Below are 20,228 nucleotides of genomic sequence, written 5' to 3'. Positions count from 1 at the left end.
CCACTTTGGTGGCTACTGTTACCAATTCAAAAAGTCAGTCTCAGCAATGCCACCATACGGATCAGGGTTCCACAGAAGGTGATCAAATCCTTAGAATGGTGGACGTTGACAGCCATGGAGAAAAGCTGTCTCTTCAGGCAACCCCTTGACCACAGATGCCAACCTCTCTGGCTGGGGAACCCACCTGCACCCCGGTGTAACCCAGACTCAATGGTCTTCAGGGGACCTCTTAAATGACATCAATTGGCTGGAATTGAGAGCTGCACATCTGGCGTTCCGGCATTTCCAACAACCGTTGTTGGACCACCACGTGCTCTTGTTGACAGACAATGTTGCCACCAAGGCACACGTGAACCGTTAGGGGGCCACATATTCTTTTTTTTGTTTTTTTTTTGTTTACATTTATATCCCGCCCTTCTCCGAAGACTCAGGGCGGCTTACAGTGTATAAGGCAATAGTCTCATCCTATTTGTATATTTGTATACAAATACAATATATTTGTATATTGTATTTGTATTTGTATATTTTTACAAAGTCAACTTATTGCCCCCCCAACAATCTGGGTCCTCATTTTACCTACCTTATAAAGGATGGAAGGCTGAGTCAACCTTGGGCCAGGCTTGAACCTGCAGTAATTGCAGGCTACTGTGTTCTAATAACAGGCTCTTAACAGCCTGAGCTATTACGGCCCTTAAACATATTCTAGGGCACTGATGCACGAAGCAGCGGAGCTGGATCTATGGGCGGAGAAACATCTACTATCTTTGCAAGTGGAACACATCTCCGGGATATCCAACTCCCAGGAGGACTGGTTAAGCAGGACCACCATCGATCAGGCCGAATAGCAACTACATCCAGACCTTTTTCTCCAACTATCAGCCAAATTCGAACAACCATGTGTGGACCTCTTTGCCAGCCCTTGAAATGCATAGCTACCGAGAGTCTACTCCCAGTTCCAGACGTCCTCCGCTGCCTGTGGCCTCAGGGATTGTTGTATGCATTTCCTCCTATCCCTCTAATACCACAAGTCATCAGGAAGATCCTGGAGGAGAGAGCAAAGGTCCTGCTTGTGGCCCCTCATTGGCCCAGATGAGTCTGGTTCGCGGACCTAGTGAATCTGTCCATATCTCCACCCTGGCAGATTCCTTCAGACAGGATCTCCCTGTGCCAAGGGACCGTCATCCACCCAGAGTCTCAGTGGCTCCAATTGGCCGTATGGCAATTGAATGGGAGATTCTAAAGAAAGACCATTTTTTCAAGAGAGTCATTTCCACCATTCAGGCCTCTTTGCTGCCCATCAACGAACTGCATATATTAGGCTACATGGTCCTCCTTTTGCCGCTGGTACACCAAGACAAGTCTCGTTCCTCAATCAGTGTCTGTCCCACAGGTCTTGGACTTCCTTGGATAAGGGACTAGCCAGAAACACTCTCTGCAGAAAGGTAGCAGCCTTAGTTACTATCCTATCCTGACCTGCGATAGTGCATTAACCCTCTCACAATATCTGAGGATACATAGTTTCTCAAAAGGAGCATCCAACTTACAGCCGCCAACGGTCCACAGATACCCATCTTGGGACCTATCTCTAGTGTTGCAGGCACTTACATCTCCTCTGTTTGAGCCATTAGGGTCTGCCAGTCTCAAGATACTCACCTTCAAGGTCACCTTTCTCATTGCAGTTACATCTGCTAGATGAATTTCTGAGCTGGCAGCCCTTTCGGCACGTAAAGATTTGTGCATCTTTCACCCAGATAGAGTCATACTATGCCTGGATCCAACATTTGTGCCCAAAATTAATACCTGGTTCCATAGGGCCCGGGAGGTCATTCTCCTGAATTTTTGTCCAAATCCCAGACACCCCAGGAAATGACGGTGGCACTCATTAGATGTACGCAGAGCCCTGCGACACTACATCAGCAGAATGGCTTCCTTCAGGAGAAATGAATCACTATTTGTCTCATTTCAACCCAAGTCCGTGGGATCAAGGGTCACTCTATCTACCATCGGTCGCTGGCTCAAAGCGTGCATCGCATTGGTCTACAAGCATCAGGCCAGGTCACAGCCCGCCCATATTACGCCGCACTTGACAAGGAGCGCAGCCACCTCGGCGGCTTGGGTTACACAGGCTTCTATCCTGGAAATTTGCATGGCGGCTGCCTGGGCGTCGCCCTCACCTTTCATCAAGAACTACAAAATTGATCAGTTTGCTTTGGCCGAGGCAGTGTTCAGAAAAAGGGTGCTACAACAGGTTCTTCCAGTTGGGGGAACCCTGGACCCACCAGGTCCCACCCTGGGGATAATTGGCTTGGGTATATCCCATTGCTTGGACTCTCTAAACAGCACACAGGAGAATGAACATTGGACTTACCTGAAAGTTCATTCTATGTGCGCTGCATGAAAGTCCAACCCCTCCGTGGTTCCGTAAGGGTCCAGGTTATAGGAGCAGATGAACTACCTTTACAGGTTACGCCTCTCCAACACCATCTTATTGTTGAAGAAACTGGAGCCCAGCCCAGGTGGAGGAGGTGTGGCCAAACAAACAAATTTTTAACTCACCTCTGGCCAATCAGTCCATTGCTTGGACTCTCATGCAGCGCACATAGAACGAATGTTCAGGTAAGTCCAACGTTCATTTTACAACTGGAATAAATAAAATCCTTTTCAATTTAATGTTTACAGTAGATATGGTGTATTTAGCAGCCATATGAGGTAGAATAGACCAGCTGACTGCACAAGAGAACTAGAAGTATGTTTTTTTGAGCTAGACTAGAATAAGCAAACCTTTCAAATCTGGTTGTGTTTTTCCTCTCCCCCCCCCCCCCCAAGTCAAGGAAAAGCCAGCCTGAGCCTCTTCCTAATACTATCTCCTTTCCCCGGGGGGTTAAGGAATGCTTCTGCCCTTCTAGTTTCTGTAAATGCTTCTGAATATTCCCTTCAAGGTCATCTCTGGTTTTTTATAGTACTTCAGAGAAAAAGGTTCATTGTGAAGTCTGCTTTCCCCAAATGTGTGGAATTTGATCATCGTATTGGTGATTTTGCTAATTTAATCTAATTTACTAAAAATTAATCTAATTTACTAAAGCTATACAATATTCATTTTTCCTTTTCATTTTAGGAACTTGCTCTTTATCATCGCCAGTGGAAAGGAGGATCAGCTGACGTAAGCTCATCGGTGGTTTGAAGTCATGGCCAATCCTGCAGGAGAAGAACCTGTCTCTAAATCTGGAGAACTTTGCCATGAATGTGGACAAATTCACTTGTTGCCCGACAACCATCTTTATAACTTCCAGGATGAAGTAGATGATGACTTGACTTGTCACATTTGCCTCCAGCCTTTGCTCCAGCCTATGGACACCCCTTGTGGACACACGTACTGTTTCAAATGCCTTGAAAACTTCATGCAGGAGTACAGCTTCTGCCCCATGGATCGGAAGAAACTGTCCTTCCAGAACTGCCGGAAGTCTAGCTTGTTGGTGCGGAATCTGCTGGATAAGCTCCTTGTCCTTTGTCCCTTTCAAGAAGACTGTGCACAGACGATGCAGCGATGTGAACTCGAAGGTCACTTGCAGAACAGGTGCGTGTGCCTAATTTTCCCTTGTAGCCTCAGCGATGCTTGCATGTTATTCTTTATTCTTGACACGGCTAGTAACTTACAATTTTATGTCAGCCTTGTGCTGAATATTGCACATAATAATGACAATTCAGAGAGGAATGTCCTTGAGTGACTCATATTCTGTCCACATTACTCAAGTAAAAGCCGTAAGTGTCTGAATGACGCTAGGATGACATTCTGCTTAGTTACCTATTAGTTTTGGGAAGAAACTGAAACTAATTAAGGAAGGGTGGGTGGAGAAAGAAACTTGAATGGAAGAAATTGAATTGAGAAATTTTGGTAGGGAGTTACTAAAAAAAAGGATGATTTTGAAAACAGAATAACAGAGTTGGGAGGATAATTCTAGTGCAACTTCCTGTTCAAGCAGGAGACCCTATGCCATTTCAGATAATCTATCCAGTCTCTTCTTTAAAATCTCCATTGATGGACACTTCTGGTGTTTCTGGAAATACTAATCTGCCCTTTTTTGGTTCTTGAAAGTTTTAGATGGAATGTGATAGTTTGAAAAAAACATTTTGGCTCAAGGTAAAAATAGCTCCAACTATTTATAAGTTCACTTAAGGAAATTGTGCATATAAGAAGCATTTTTTTAAAAAAATTATAAACTGCCAATGTGCCTGCTTCTTCTCAGGTTCACCTATTTACTTGTATCTCAAAAATAGTATACGGTCATACTTTGGTACTTAACTGCTTTGAAACTTGTCGAATGTCATATTAAATGCATTTTGATGTGAAAATGTTGTCCCAGTATAGGTTGATTTATGATCACAGTTGAGTCACAAAATTTCGTTGTTAAGCAGGACAGCAGTGAATTTTGCCCCATTTTGCAGCTTTTCTTGTGAAGTGACTCACTGCAGATTGCTTACCAGACGGTCGCAAAAGCTGATCAGATGATCCTGGGAGACTGCAATCATCGTAAATATGAATCACTTGCCAAGCGTTCAAATTTTTATCATGTGTCCACGGGTGCTACAATGGCCATAAGTGTGAGAAGTGGCCATAAGTTACTTTTTTCAGTGCCATTGTAACTTTGAACGGTCACTAAATGAATTGTTTTAAGTTGAACTACATGTACTCATCATTTGTTTGGTATTCGATGCGTATGCTAGAACTTCTCGGTGTCAGCTGCCTTATGACTTGCTATCTTTTCCAGCCAGAACAAAGGATCATATGTTTTACAGGCTTATGACGTGAAAAGGTCACATGGAGGCTCTTGCCCTGTGCACATCCCCTTGCAGTCTTAACTTAGCTTCTGTGGTCATTTTGAGTATGTGCTTTTTTTTCATCGGTATAGGTAAAGTGACATTTTTATTTTATTTAATCTAAGTATTTATTAATTTTTAGGTTTATTTCTCATGCAAATAATGATATGCAATCCCATTTTTTTATTTACATTGCCTTAAAAATGTGCATTGTCTTTGGTTTGGCAATGCATTACATTTATTTACATTATTTCTTATGGGAAAAAAAATGTTTGGTACGCTTCATTTTTGGTACTTGCTGTGCCTCCTGGAACCAATTAATGATGAGTACTGAGGTATCACATTTGAAAGATCAGGGTTTCATTATCAACTGTTCTAATTCCTTTTCCTCTAGAACACGTGTGTCCAACCTTGACAACTTTAATGAGTGGACTTAAACTCCCAGAGTTCCCTAGCTGTCTATGCTGGTGTGGGAATTCTGGGAGTTTTAGTATGGAAGTCTTGAAGTTGCCAAGGTTGCACACTTGTGCTCTCGACTTTCTGCTGCACTTATTAATCTTTTGCTTTTCTTAAAAAACATCCTTGTCCACCCAAATTCAGGCACAAGTTACAAAAATATTTCAGGTGGTTAATTTAGGGTGTGAGAGGACAGACATGGAGCTCTTTTGGGAATTGGTGTTTGCTGTCTAATGCAGGTGTCCTGGCTTCAAGAAATACATGGAGCGTCTGGAAAGGAAGAGGAATCCTCGGTCCAGGATGAAGGGAGATTCTCTTTCTAGGGTGGAAGCAAAGGCTGTAAAAGATCCTGAAGTATCAAATGGAGTGTCCTCTTCAGCGACTGGAGGCTCGGTAGCTGCCGTTGTGTCGCCAGAGACCCCAGATCCTGGCCTGGTTAACCCAGCCTTTGATGGGAGTGAAGAAGGTAGGCATCTCTTAAACTGCTAGAGAAATGAAGGCTGATGTGAGAGCGCACGTGAGCAAATTTCCAGAATAACAGAACCGGAAAAACAGAGTTGGAGATATTGTAGTCCAACCCCCTGCACAAGCAGGAGACCCTTTACCATTCTAGATGAATGGCTGTCTTCTTAAAAGCCCCCAGTGATGGAGCATCCACACCTTCTGAAGCCAAGCAGTTCTCATTGTCAGGAAATTTCTTCTTTGTTCTAGGTTACAATAAAGTGCTTAGTTCTCTCCTTGATTAGTTTCCATCCATTGCTTCTTGTCTTTGCCTTAGGCGTGAAAGCTGGTTGGGCCAATCAGTATCTCTCAGACTAACTCACCTCACAGGGTTGTTGTTGTTGGAGGGAATAGCAGGAGGAAGGCGCTTTAGGTATGTTTGTTGTCTTGAGTCATTCATAAAAAATAAAGGCGGGATAGAAATAAATAAATTAAAATAAATAAAAAATGATCCCATATTCTGTCAGCTGTCACAATGCTGTGAAGAAATTCCTTCCCTTCATTCTCATTACGTCTTTCATTCCCATGGGGAAATAATGCATGCAGCTCAGGGTAGAACACTGGACTTCAACCACTAGAGTGGATGATGATAATGAAAATCTGCAAATAATCGATCAGCCTCAGAGAGCACCAAGGACCCTGCGGTTCTTTCATTCTCATAACATGAAAATCATTGCAGGAATCAGGTATTGATAGTCTAACAAAGAGAAGAATTAGGGGTGACATAATAGCAGTCTTAGGTGGCTCAGGGGCTAGGACGATCGAAAGGTCGGCAGCTCAGTGGTTCGAATCCCTAGTGCTGCCGTGTAACGGGGTGAGCTCCCGTTACTTGCCCAGCTTCTGCCAACCTAGCAGTTTCGAAAGCACGTAAAAATGCAAGTAGAAAAAATAGGGACCACCTTTGGTGGAAAGGTAACAGCGTTCCGTGCGCCTTTGGAGTTGAGTCATGCTGGCCACATGACCACGGAGACGTCTTCGGACAGCGCTGGCTCTTCGGCTTTGAAATGGAGAGGAGCACTGCCCCCTAGAGTCGGCAACGACTAGCATGTATGTGCGAGGGGAACCTTTACTTTTTAATAGCAGTCTTCCACTATTTGAGGAGCTGCCCCAAAGAAGAGGGGGACAATCTATTCTCCAAAGCACCTTGAGGGCAGGACAAGAAGCAATGGGTGGAAACTAATCAAGGAGAGAAGCAACCTAGAACTAAGGAGAAACTTCCTGACAGCGAGAACAATGAATCAGTGGAACGGCTTGTCTCCAGAAATTGTGGTCCCTCCATTGTTAGCGGTCTTCAAGAAGAGACTGGACAGCCACTTGTCTGAAATGATCTAGGCTTGGACTAGAAGACCTCCAAGGTCCCTTCCAACTGTTGTTCAACTGTGAAGCTTTCGTCTCACCTACCCGCATTTCATCTTTGTACAAGCCTTCCAATGTTGAAGAACATCGGTGATACAATCCACACATTCCTCTGAAATGCCAAGCTTGACACTCTATCCCTTTGAGTGATATGTTGATTGTCTTTCGCCAGTTATCAGCCTTTCTCATGTGCAAAAATCTATCTCTGCATTTTTTTTGACCAAATGATGCAGAATACTCACGTCAGTGAAATCGCCGTAAACAGTCTTCATAGGGCAGTGAATTTCAATTGGAGGGACTCCTTCGGCAGTTAAGAATTCAGTCACAGCCCTTTGAGGAGTATTCACTGCAGGCTTCCATTTTCATGAATAAAAGCAAACACAACCTTTTCACACAGCAAATTCCCCTAACTGAAGTGAAAGAATCACAGAATCACAGAGTTGGAAAGGACTTTGGAGGTCTTCTAGTCCAACCCCCTGATCAAGCAGGAGACCCAACAGCAAATGCTGAAGAATGGGCCTCTGGTGGCTCAGCAGACTAAGTCTGTCTGTTATTAACACAGCTGCTTGCACAGCAAGTTCAAGTCCCACCAGGCCCAAGGTTGACTCAGCCTTCCATCCTTTATAAGATAGGTAAAATGAGGACCCAGATTGTTGGGGGCAATAAAAGTTGACTTTTATATATAATATACAAATGGATGAAGACTATTGCTTAACACAGTGTGGGCCGCCCTGAGTCTTCGGAGAAGGGCGGGATATAAATTCAAAAAAAAAAAAAAAAGAACATGCCAGAGCCTAGAAGTGTTATCTATTGGCAACTTAGTACATTTAGGCATTACTTTTCATATGATCCCCATATCTTCTATCCATGGGCCATTGTCGTGAATGGACTATATTTGTACAATTAATTATTATTATTATTATTATTATTATTATTTATTATATTTGTATACCACCCATCTCCCGAAGGACTCAGGGCGGTTCACAGTCAAAAAAAACAGCAGAAAACATATAATACATAAAAAACAGCTAAAAGAATAGATAGTTAAATTCAATTGATGCTCTAACTTTTAAATACAAATTTAAAACCTCATTTAAACCCCTTTTTTAAAAATCCCAGTTTAAAACTACATTCAAGCTAGTCCTGCTCTTCTAATCTAAATTGTCAGATTAGCTGTCTCAACTGATTAACTTCTAAGAAAAAACAATCCTTAATTCCATTGTTGAGAAAGGTGTATTTTACTTGGAGCCATGTGAATTGCAGTAGAGCAAAGCGTGCCGAAATTTCCCAGTTAACTTTCTTCCCTTGGTTCCTTCTCATTGCTTTTCTCTCAGTGTCCAATCAATTTAAAAAGAGATGTTTTGGAAACAGTCACTCTACTTGTTGCCATTCTTCTCCCAGGGAAACGGCCCTGAAGACGTCTCGGTTCTCAAAGTTCAGTTCCACTTTCCCCCAAAGCCTTGCCCTCTCTTCCAGCCTCCCCCAAGGGTTCATGGCAGACTGGCAGAGAGGGAGCACTTCTGACATTGATACTCATTGATGAAACAAGGAGGCAAAATGCCCTCAACAACTAAAATATGTATTTGCCTTGCTGGATTTTAAGATATCCAGGAAAAATTCCATATTAGTCAAAAATTTTGATTTGAGTATAACTGGCCAGAAGGCAGGTTTGGATTTATGGTAGATCTTTATATGGATTTCTGTATAATTACAAAAAACTTTAATTAAGGTTTGTAAATATTGCTTAAATAAATGTGTTCTGTTATGGTTATACTTGGGTTGATGGAATAGCACTATGCAATTGTGCTATTCAGTTTGAAAATTGTGTCATGTAGTTTTCATCCGTAATAACAGAAAGGCATACTTTGACTTGCACGTCTTGGTTCAGAAGTAGTAGTTGAAAGTTTTTACTAAGTTTTCTATTTTGGAAAAGTTTTCCAAAGTACATTTCAGAAGCCTGAAGTCAAGTTATTCCAGGGTTAGCTTCTAGAAACTAGGAAGGAAAAACTCTAGACACAAAATTTAGTATTTATTTAATTATTATGAAATTTATTTGATGTCTGTCTTGTGTCAAATGACTCCTGGTGGCTTACAGGAGAAGAACATTAACAAACATGAAAATCTTCAGATATAAAATGACAAAGCAGATAAATTAAAATAATTAACACAAGACAGTGACAGGGGAGCTGGATACATGGGGGTGGAGTTGGAGGTGAGATTAGCTTTTAATTAGTCAGCAACCTCTAGTGTGAAGCTCCCCCATGGGGTCTCCAAGTCATCACGCAGAGCCAGATCTTCAGGCTATTAAGAAAAATCAAGAGGGTGGAGCCCATGTCATCTCATGGGTTAAGAGGTTCCAAAGGGCAAAAGCCACATCAGAGAAGGCCCTTCTCCTGGACCCCACCAGCTGGCATTCCTTGACGGATGGGATCCACAGAATGCCTCCTCTGCCGATGGGGCGGGGTGGGTCAATCCCATCAGCATGAGACGGTTCCTCAAGTAGCCAAAATTCTACCTTCACCAAGCTGGAGATTGCAGGACCACTGATGAGAAAGGATGGGATGGATGCAAGCTGCTCATATTTGCTGTACATTGTTAAAAATCCAGGCCTTCCTCTTCACTCATGCACTTTCTGACTTCTCTGTCAGATTTACCTCAGAGAGCGAGTCTTGTGGCGGAGACAAACACTGTCGAAATCCACCGAGAGACCCCCGAGGAAGAGCTTGGCATGCGTATAGTTGGTGGCAAAGACACTCCTCTCGGGAACATCGTTGTGCAGGAGATATTTCAGGATTCTCTGGTGGCTGCCAATGGGAAACTCGCACCTGGAGACCACATCCTAGAGGTGGGTTTGCTATCGTTAAAAACTCATGGCAAAATGACCAGTTGGTAATCGGCTGTAGCAGATTTTAACCAGAGTTAAAGACTAGTGATATCAGTAGACTTGGATTTTTGAAGGTTGTACAGGTAGTCTTACAATCACAAATGAGCCCAAGATTTCTAAGCAAGGCAGTTGTTAAGGGATTTGCCTCATTTTACAACTTTGCTTGCCACAGTTGTTAAGTGAATAACTGCAGTTGTTAAATTAGTAACCCAGTTGTTAAATGAATCTGGCTTCCCCCTTGACTTCGCTTGTCAGAGGGTCGCAAAAGGGGATCACATGACCTTGGGACACTGGAACTTTCCTAAATGGGAACCAGCTGGCAAGCATCTGAATTTTGAGCATGTGACCATGGGGATGCTGCAGCAGTTGTGTGAGAAATTATAAGTTACTTTTTTCAGTGCTATTGTAACTCTGAACTGTCACTAAATGAAAGATTGTAAGCTGAGGACTACCTGTAAAGCATGGAGGAGACAGAGACGGCGGGAAGCCATAAAATAGGTACGGTGCCAGGATGTGTGGAAACCGGGCAGTGCTTTTGAATGAACAATGGTGTATTAAAAACCTTTGCAACTTTTCTGGTTTACTTTTTCTGATTTTTATGAGAGAAAGGAAATGCTTCTCCTGGTCTATTTTCTTCTTTATTTTCATCAGATTTTCATGACCTTCCATGGTGATGATTTGTGCCGGTCCTCCATGAATCACTTCTGGTACAACCAGTATATTTAATATTTCAGAATGATCCTATTTTATTTGCCCTTATTTAAGCAAATTGGCAAATTTCTGGAGAAATCAAATGTTTCTGTCAGGTGTCCCAACTTTTTCAGTTAGAAAAGAAAGACTTTTTTAAAGCCAAGTGGTTACAGAAGAAGCAAAGCTGGATCTGAGGCTTTTGTGCCCAAACTTTTTCCTTGCTCCCACCTTTTCCCCTGATTATCCTTGAGTGTCCAATCAAGGCGCCAACAAATTGTTTGGATATTGTTTGGGTAACAGTTCCTGTCTTCGCAAGGTGATGGATTCTGCATTCCACAGCATGACCTTGGGACAGCCGATTCCTCTCATGCGAAGCCCTCCTTTATCCTGCCCCGCTGCTCTCCCTCCCCTACTAGCATGGCAGGCTGCCAGCAAGCAATGCATAGGTAGCAGGAGGGCAGCCCTGGCAGTTTCTTTGTAGGATTTCCTTCCTAGACTGCTTACATCCTTTCGTTTTCTTTTGCCGTAGTACAGAGAGGAGGGAAAAGTACCCTGAGACAAGGACCTTTAGGAAACCATCTTCTGACCAGCCCGTCTTTCTGTCCTTCTCCCAGGTGAATGGTGTGAACATCAGCAGCGTGACCCACTGCCAAGCCATCTCGCTCTTGCGTCAACCCTGTGATGAGCTCCATTTCCTGGTGCTCCAAGAAAAGGGCTTTACCAATCGGACGGCTCCCCCGGTCGTGAACCAGGAAGTGGTCCATGTTATCCTCGTCAAAAGAGACCGATCCGAACCCCTCGGCATTAAACTGATCAGAAAAACAGATGAACCTGGGATCTTTATTCTGGACCTGTTAGACGGAGGGTTGGCAGCCAAGAATGGGAAGCTGCATCGGAATGATAAAGTCCTGTCTATAAATGGTCAGGATCTACGCCAAGGAACGCCTGAAGCAGCTGCGCAGATAATTCAGGTAAGTTTGAAAGACAGGTCAGGTAGTCCTCAACTTATAACAGTTCAGACTGTTTGAAGCTACAACGGTACAGAAAAACGTGACTTGTGATTGTTTTTCACAGTTAAAAACCATTGTAGCATGATCATATGATCAAAATTCAGATGCTTGGCAACTGACTCATGTTTATAACGGTTGCAGCGTCCTGGGATCATGTGATCCTCTTGCGACCTTCCAACAAACAATGTTAATGCAGAAGGCAGATAGATTTAACAGCTGCATTACTAACTTAACAAATGCACTGATTCACTTAACAACTGTAACAGGAAAGGTTGTAAAATGGGGCAAAATTCACCTGACAACTGTCTTACTTAGCAACATAAATTTTGGGCTAGAGTGTGTATGTTGCAAGTCAAGGCCTACCTGTAATCTGGAGTACGGTAGTTCAATCTAGAGAAGCTTTGGTTGTATGAAGCCACTGCAAGTTGAGAGACAGCATCTTGATCCGTATCCTGTAGTGTTGACTGTTTTGGATTGCTGCAGCTATCAAGGTGAGATGTTTCTTCACCCTTGTAATCTGAGGTATTTCTGTGGAAAGTAATACACAGTCTTCGACTTTGGACCCCATTTAGAACCAGAAATTCCATTGCTAAGCAAAACAATTGTTGTCACCCCTGACTCTATGACCTTTTATGCCAGGGTTAAGTGAATCATGTGGTTATTAAGTGAATCTTTATTGTCTTTGCTTGTTAGAAGCTGACTGGGAAGGTCACAAATGGAGATCACATAGAATAGAATAGAATAGAATAGAATAGAATAGAATAGAATAGAATAGAATAGAATAGAATAGAATTTTTTATTGGCCAAGTGTGATTGGACACACAAGGAATTTGTCTTGGTGCATATGCTCTCAGTGTACATAAAAGAAAAGATACCTTCATCAAGGTACAACATTTACAACACAAATGATGGTCAATATATCAATATAAATCATAAGGATTGCCAGCAACAAGTTACAGTCATACAGTCATAAGTGGAAAGAGATTGGTGATGGGAATGATGAGAAGATTAATAGTAGTGCAGATTTAGTAAATAGTTTGACAGTGTTGAGGGAATTATTTGTTTAGCAGAGTGATGGCCTTCGGGAAAAAACTGTTCTTGTGTCTAGTTGTTCTGGTGTGCAGTGCTCTATAGCGTCGTTTTGAGGGTAGGAGTTGAAACAGTTTATGTCCAGGATGTGAGGGATCTGTAAATATTTTCACGGCCCTCTTCTTGATTCGTGCAGTATACAGGTCCTCAATGGAAGGCAGGTTGGTAGCAATTATTTTTTCTGCAGTTCTAATTATCCTCTGAAGTCTGTGTCTTTCTTGTTGGGTTGCAGAACCAAACCAGACAGTTATAGAGGTGCAAATGACAGACTCAATAATTCCTCTGTAGAACTGGATCAGCAGCTCCTTGGGCAGTTTGAGCTTACTGAGTTGGTGCAGAAAGAACATTCTTTGTTGTCCTTTTTTGATGATGTTTTTGATGTTAGCTGTCCATTTTAGATCTTCCGATATGATAGAACCTAGAAATTTAAAGGTTTCTACTGTTGATACTGTGTTGTCTAGTATTGTGAGAGGTGGAAGTATGGAAGGGTTTCTCCTAAAGTCTACCACCATTTCTACGGTTTTGAGTGTGTTCAGTTCCAGATTGTTTTGGTTGCACCACAAGGCTAGTCGTTCGACCTCTCGTCTATATGCGGATTCGTCATTGTCTCGAATGAGACCAATCACTGTTGTGTCATCTGCGAACTTCAGTAGCTTAACAAATGGATCATTGGAGATGCAGTCATTGGTATACAGAGAGAAGAGAAGTGGGGAGAGCACACAGCCTTGGGGGGCCCCTGTGCTAATTGTACAGGTATTTGATGTGATCTTGCTTAGCTTCACCTGCTGCTTCCTGTTTGTTAGGAAGCTTGTGATCCACTTACATGACCACAGGATGCTGCAAGACTCCTAAAGAATTTTGACCGTGGAGATGCTGCGATGGTTGTAAATGTGAAAACTGGTCACGTCACTTTTTTCAGTGTCATTGCCACTTTGGTTGCTAAACAAATGGCTGTAAGTCGAGGACTACCTGTGGCAACTAAACTTGGCTCCTCCTGTATTCAGAGCATGTTTGCCAGCGAGGAGGTACGGCCTCTCCCCAAGAACCACAGACTAATCAAGTCAGATAATTGCCTTGCACATCTTCATTTTCCTGTCAGCTCAGAAACAGATACATCAAAGCAAATTGTAGTCTGGGGTTGGGTTTCTTTTTAATTTTCTTTCTTTGAATTTTGGCACGGAATTCCTGGAATCAGTTCTGTTTGTGCACCAAGGTCTGCTAGCTTTCCAGACGTGTTTTTTTCCCCTAAATGCTGTTAAACGTTTTTCAAATACTTGATAAATACTACAGCACTGACATGATTTAAATTTTCAGCTGTGAAATTGGAAAGATATTGAGTCATAAATAATAAGAAAGGGGATAAATAATCTTCAAGAAAGGTTGGGGAAAATAAGCCAAGTTTGTCACTTTGTAAATTCATAATGCTGGTGGGAAGTTAAACAATAAAACAAAACAACTATTGGTAAAATAGAAAGAATTTATGGAGCAAGGATTGCAAGCACGTGTGAAGAAACACAGATACAATAGAAACACAAATGCAAGGAGTTAAAGCAAATATTTATGTACTGAGCACTGTATTTATGTACTAGATTGATACAACCACCCATCTCATGCTTGTGTACACAACTAAAAGAAAAAAAAACCCAATTACAATAATTAAAAAACAATTAAAATTAAATTAGCTGCCCAGAGTTGCAGTTATAGTCAGATGGGTGGCATATAAGTTTAATAACTAAAACAGTTAAACTATAATAACAAAAATATGAGAGAATGCCATACACACCAACAACCATTTAATGTGCCCCACACTTCCATGGGATCCCCAACCCCCAAGAGTTTGAAGGGTCTTCTGGACAAGCCAATTGGGTTGGCCAATTTCACATGATGTGTTAAAGGGAGGGTACCACAGCAGAGAAGGCCCTCGTCCTAGGTCCTGCCAATAAAAGGCTCCTTGGCTGATGTTGACCCACAACAATGACCCTCCTGCCAGATCTGATGGGATGTTTGGGGAGAGGCAAGGCCGTCCCTCAGGCAACCTGGCCCCATGCTATGTATAGCTTCATTAGTCATCCCCAACACCTTGAGTTGAACCCAGAAGGAAACTGGAAATCAGTACAGCTCACAGAGCAGAGGTGTAACCTATGCGGTTCTAGGAGCACACCTAACTAATAGAAAGGAAGAATATTTGTAGCTCAGGGATGAACTCTGCGGTTCTTGGTGCTCTCTGAGCTTAGCAATAGCACTTAGAGACATATATACCATGTCACAGTTCTTTACAGCCTTCTCTTAAGTGATTTACAGTATCAGCATCTTGCCCCCAACAATCTGGGTCCTCATTTTATTGGCCTCGGAAGGATGCAAGATTAAGTCAACATTGAGCTGATCAGGATTGAACTGTTGGCAGAATTAGCCTGAAATACTGGATTTTAACCACTGTACCACCATGGCTCTTGGTGGTTTTCTTATATACGAACTAGGCAATGAAGGGTCCTTGGTGTCCTCTGAACTTGATGGTTTTCTTGTAGACTTTTCATTACCAAACTAGGTAACCTCATCAGTCCTGTTGCTTCTGTTACCTAGTTTGGTAATGAAACATCTGGAAAAAAAAACCCAAACAAAACCTATCACATTCAGAGAGCACCAAAGACTCCAATATGTGCTTTTATTTGGATGCTGATGATAAATTACACATAAATAGGATGGGAAGAAAATATGTATTGTTTCTAAGGAATTCCATTTGGTGATTAAGATAATGGATAACTAATCCCCTGTCTTTCTTTCTAACAAAACCAAGAGAAACTCTGCTGACAGGCTGGCATGCTGACTCATATTTTATTGTGTAAACCATAATTGGTGTGATGTACAAACCTTAAGCTTTATACTGTGGTTTGCAAATCATAATTATGGGATTGCATTGAGTAAACAAGAACAACACTGCACTGTAGTGTGATGTATCAACAGGTTTTAGAATAATTGTATTAGTAAATGAGCAATTAGTTTGGGCCGCAGTTTAAGTGTTTACTTGAGCTGGGTTAAGAGTAAATCCAAGAATTTGACAGAATAAATTAACACTAACTTGCATTAATATTTCAAGGTTATGCATTATAAGTTGCAGTTGTCCATTTTTTCTAAATGTGTATAGTAATCTTGACCCTTCCTGTTATAAGAGAGGAATTTTTTGGGGATGGGGGAATCAGGAATTCCTTCTCGGACTTTTCCATGTCGATTTCCTGTTCTGGCCCTAAATTTTGGATTCAAGGCTATACAGGTAAAACAGAAACTGCTGCAGTTTTATAACGTAGTGGTGCAGTGGTTGGAATGCAGTATTGCAGGCTAATTCTGCTGACTGCCAACTGCTGGCAGTTCGATCCTGACTGGTTCAAGATTGACTCAGCTTTCCATCCTTCCAAGGTTGGTAAAATGAGGACCCAGATTATTGGGGGAAACATGCTGACTCTAAACCACTTAGAGAGGGCTGTGAAGCACAATGAAGCAGTCCAAGTGCTATTGCTCATGTCATGCTTAATAGTTAGGTAGAGCCAGTTTGGTTTAACTCACCTCTACGTAACTATAGGCACCAGGCTAGAAATCAGGAGACGATGCCACCTTAGGCATGAATGGCAGCTGGGTGACTTTGAGCCAGTCCCTCTCTTTCTTAGCCTAACACATCTTGCAGGGTTGTTGTTGTGGGGAAAATAGAAGGAGTGATAGGTATGTTTGTCACTTTGAGTTATTTATACAAATAATAAGGTTAGGATATAAATAATGACACGTTTCCTTAACAGTTATGTATTGATTGTGCAAATGGCTAGTTGTTCACTTCTATTTCAGTTATTTTAGGTCTCTGTGTTTGAATATATCGGGTGCCCCCATTTGACACACCCACACACATTTAAAAACAAATTTTTATTGATTTTTTAGTTCCCCCCCCTACACACATACATGATTTATGAACAGAGTATTGGCCATATCATATCTTATACAATTCAATATATTCAAATATATTTTACTTAGTTACAATTTTTGTCAGAATATTCTTTTTTTATAATTTTTATTCATTTCCTAATATTTTCTTGCTCATTTCATTAAGTCACGTCTTCTTTTGCACTCAAGTTCTAATTTCTCCATTTTTATTAGTGTTCATTCTCTTTCATTCTTTTTTTTTAACTATTTCAATTTTTATCCTAATATATTCAAATATATTCAGAGTTGCCTTTCTTCCATTTCATCTTTTTTTTCCACACCCTTTCTTCTCCTTCTTACTCCTCTTCCTCCCTCCTTTCATCCTCCCTCCTTTCTCCTCTCCTCTCCTACTCCTTCTCTACTTCCCCTTCCTTTCTCCCCCTCTTCTTTCCTTCTTTCCTATCTAACCTTCTCTCCTACTCTTATTTCCCCTACCTTTCCTCCTCTCCTCTTCCTTTTCTTTCCTTCTCCCTTTTTCTTTATCTCTCTCCATTGCTGTATTTATTTTCATTTCAATATTTCTGGTGTCCAGACAACCCCCGATTTTCTCATTTATTATACATATTTCTCAAACCTTCCCTCCTATATTTTAGTTATTAACATTGTCTAATTGATTGATTATCTTACAATCAATTAATGCAACTTTCCACCTCTTATTTTCTTAGAGTTTTTGTTCACAATTCAATACTTATTATTTTCTTCCAATAGTGTACATCATTTACTAACATTTCAATTTTATTTCCTTTTACATCTTAATTTCAATCATTTTCACTTATAAACCATACTATCTTTCACATTTCATCTGCTGGACTATTTTTTTTTAAACAATGTAGTTCTTCTTTTTTTGTTTTACCTTTTTTCAATTTTATATCTTAACTTCAATCAATTTTTCCATTCTTTTATATATTTAAAATTTATTTCCTTACCATTAACTATAATTCTCTCTCATTCCATGCATTCTCAAACACAAACAGAAAAAAAACCATATATCCCATTATATCTTTCACATTTAATTTACTTCTCCTCCTTTTTCTTTACTCCCTTCATTCTCTTCATTTCAACCTTTTTACTACCTTTTTACAATAATCTATATATTTCTTCTAATTTCCATTGTTAAAAAAAAATATTCTACCACTATTTTAATTTCTTTTCTGCTATTCATTTTTCTTTTTCTTTTAACCATTTTCTTTCAGTCTCTCCCAAATCCCATCTTTTAATATTTTTCTCCCTTTCTCCTGTTCTTTTATCTTCTTCTTTCTCCCTTTCTTGCATCCTCTTTTCCACCTCCTTTCTCTAGCTTTTACTCTTTTAATTTTCCCCCTCAATTTTTCTCTTTCTTCCTCTTCTCTTTGTTCTGTCACAGCTAATCCCAGTGTAATCATCTATTTTTTTCACTCTTTTAATTTCCCCCCTCAATCTTTTCTTCTTTTCTTTTTTTCCTTTCTTTTTAAATATCTTTCCCCCCCTCTCCATTTTTATTCTTTCCCTATCAATCCCAATATGATCATCTGTATTATCCTCACTTGTTTCTTTTTCAACATTATATTTTTGTTCTTCTTGTTTCCCCATAATTTCTTCATAATTTCTTTTTTTATTTTTAAGCCACAGCTCTGCTTGTTTGTTCCCATTAAAGGATTCTCGCACCATTTGAAGCATCTCCCATAGTTCCTCATATTCATCCTCCCAACTCTCCATATTTTCAATATAAGGAGAAAGAGTTTTAAAATTTACTTATTTTAACTTATGTATAGTCCAAATTCAAGTCCAAAATATTATCTCTTCCCCCCCCTCTTTTTTCTATTTCCAAATGCAAGCTAGTTCAAATGTTTTTTTCCTAGGTCCTCCTAATTCCAATCTTAATCTTTCCACTTCTTTGAAACTATGCCACAGCTGTTCAAACAAGTACTCCTGTGGTGTTTCTTTTTCTCTTAGTAACCTAAACAATGCAATATTATTATTTTTTCCTTCTCCAGCGATGTTTCTCTCCAATCCACAACTCCTAGCAACAAAATGTGTCTCATTAATCCACAAAAGCAGTTTCTTTTTCTTCCTCTATTAAATCCTTTTGTTAGCAAAAGATGCTTTCTCTCAGTCTTCTTCTCCTTTTAATATTTATATTTTCTTCCAAAACCAATTTTAAGTCCAGATGGAATGTTGTTTCTTTTAGGGCTTTTGTCTTATAGATCCTCTTTACTATTTGTTTCCACTCACTTTAAGTTTCTGCATGCCAATTAGCTGCTAACTTCAAGCAGGAGAATTTTTGAGCTTTAAACGTTTTTTTCTTCTTATCTACGAGTTGGCCAATCGCTTGCCCAGTAACAATACTCTGTTCTGATCTCTCCTCCTGCTCAATCTTCTTGTGTGGCCGTCTCGACTTTGGCGGCTTCTAATGGTTGCCTTTCCTGTCGTTGGGTCAAAGGCTGGATGCCGATGCTGCAGGGAATTCGCAACTTCCCTGTTCACGCCGGCTGGTGCCTTCTTTCTTCGCTGTCCTTCTAGGACAGCTGTGGTGACCCCCAAAACGACAAATTTTGGCGCTCTTCCCGGATTTCCCAGGGTTCGCGTCATCCCATCGCAACGCTGGCCACGTCTTCCCATTTGACATATATTGAAAGTTCTATTTTTTTAAGGCTGTCATAAAGCCACTTCAGTTTTAAACAATAGAACAAACCCTTAACGGAAGGCTACTCTAGCTTCCTAGGGACCCTGGAGGTTCTTTAAAAGCCTCTGATTAAATGATCTCATTGGGCGCTAAAGAAGTTGGGCTGTTTCTCTTCTAAGCATCTCCTTTTCTGTGACGTCCCCTGACAGAGCAGTGAAGCCCGGGTCAGCTTTGTGGTCCTCCGTCAGTCTGGGGTGCAGCATCCGGAAGCCACTGAGGACAGCAGCAGCGCCTCCAACGCCAGCAGCAGCAGCAGCAGCAGCAACGGGGGAAGCCCTGTGCAGCACAGTCGCCGGAAGCCGGAGCAAAATCACTTCCGGCGAAGATCCAACTATCAGAAGGTATTGGCTGCTCAGTCAGTTTTGGTTGGGACGTTGACTTGATCTCTGCTCTGCTTTGAGCAAAGATTGTTTTGAAAATGCCATTTGTGAACGAACGATACGACATGCAGGTAGCCCTCAGCTTATGACTGTTTTTCACACTTACGACCGTTGTAGCACTCCCATCGTCACGTGATCAAATTTTAGCCACTTGGCAACTGGCGCGTACAATTGCTTGTCCCAAGGTCACACGATCACCTTTGTTGACCTTTTGGACAAGCAAAGTCAATGGGGAAGCCAGATTCACTTAACAACCATGTTACTAACTGTGGCAAGCAAGGTGGGGCAAAACTCACTGAACTGTCTTGCTTAACAACAGAAATTTGGGGCTCAGTTGTGGTCATAAGTTTAGGGCTACCTGTAATTGGTTAAAGATCTTTGCATGGGAATGTTTTTAACTTGCAGTGTTAAGATGATCTCCT

The 20,228-nt window shown here is 41.2% G+C and overlaps 1 protein-coding gene across 2 annotated transcripts in view; it reads left to right on the top strand.

Annotated features, from left to right (window-relative positions):
• The window catches only part of LOC131204956 (ligand of Numb protein X 2-like), a 69,247-nt gene that overhangs the window by 36,624 nt on the left and 12,395 nt on the right, over nt 1-20,228 (top strand). For both annotated transcript variants that reach the window (XM_058196669.1, XM_058196668.1), the window contains exons 2-6: nt 3,116-3,574; nt 5,511-5,737; nt 9,777-9,973; nt 11,317-11,673; nt 19,576-19,767. In XM_058196669.1, the coding sequence (XP_058052652.1) occupies nt 3,186-3,574; nt 5,511-5,737; nt 9,777-9,973; nt 11,317-11,673; nt 19,576-19,767 (1,362 nt within the window). In that variant the 5' untranslated portion in view covers nt 3,116-3,185. The remainder of the gene's footprint in view (nt 1-3,115; nt 3,575-5,510; nt 5,738-9,776; nt 9,974-11,316; nt 11,674-19,575; nt 19,768-20,228) is intronic.

The sequence above is a fragment of the Ahaetulla prasina genome, chromosome 11, assembly GCF_028640845.1.
Source record: "Ahaetulla prasina isolate Xishuangbanna chromosome 11, ASM2864084v1, whole genome shotgun sequence".
Taxonomy (NCBI): Eukaryota; Metazoa; Chordata; class Lepidosauria; order Squamata; family Colubridae; genus Ahaetulla; species Ahaetulla prasina.
This window is presented reverse-complemented; position numbering and strand designations above follow the sequence as displayed.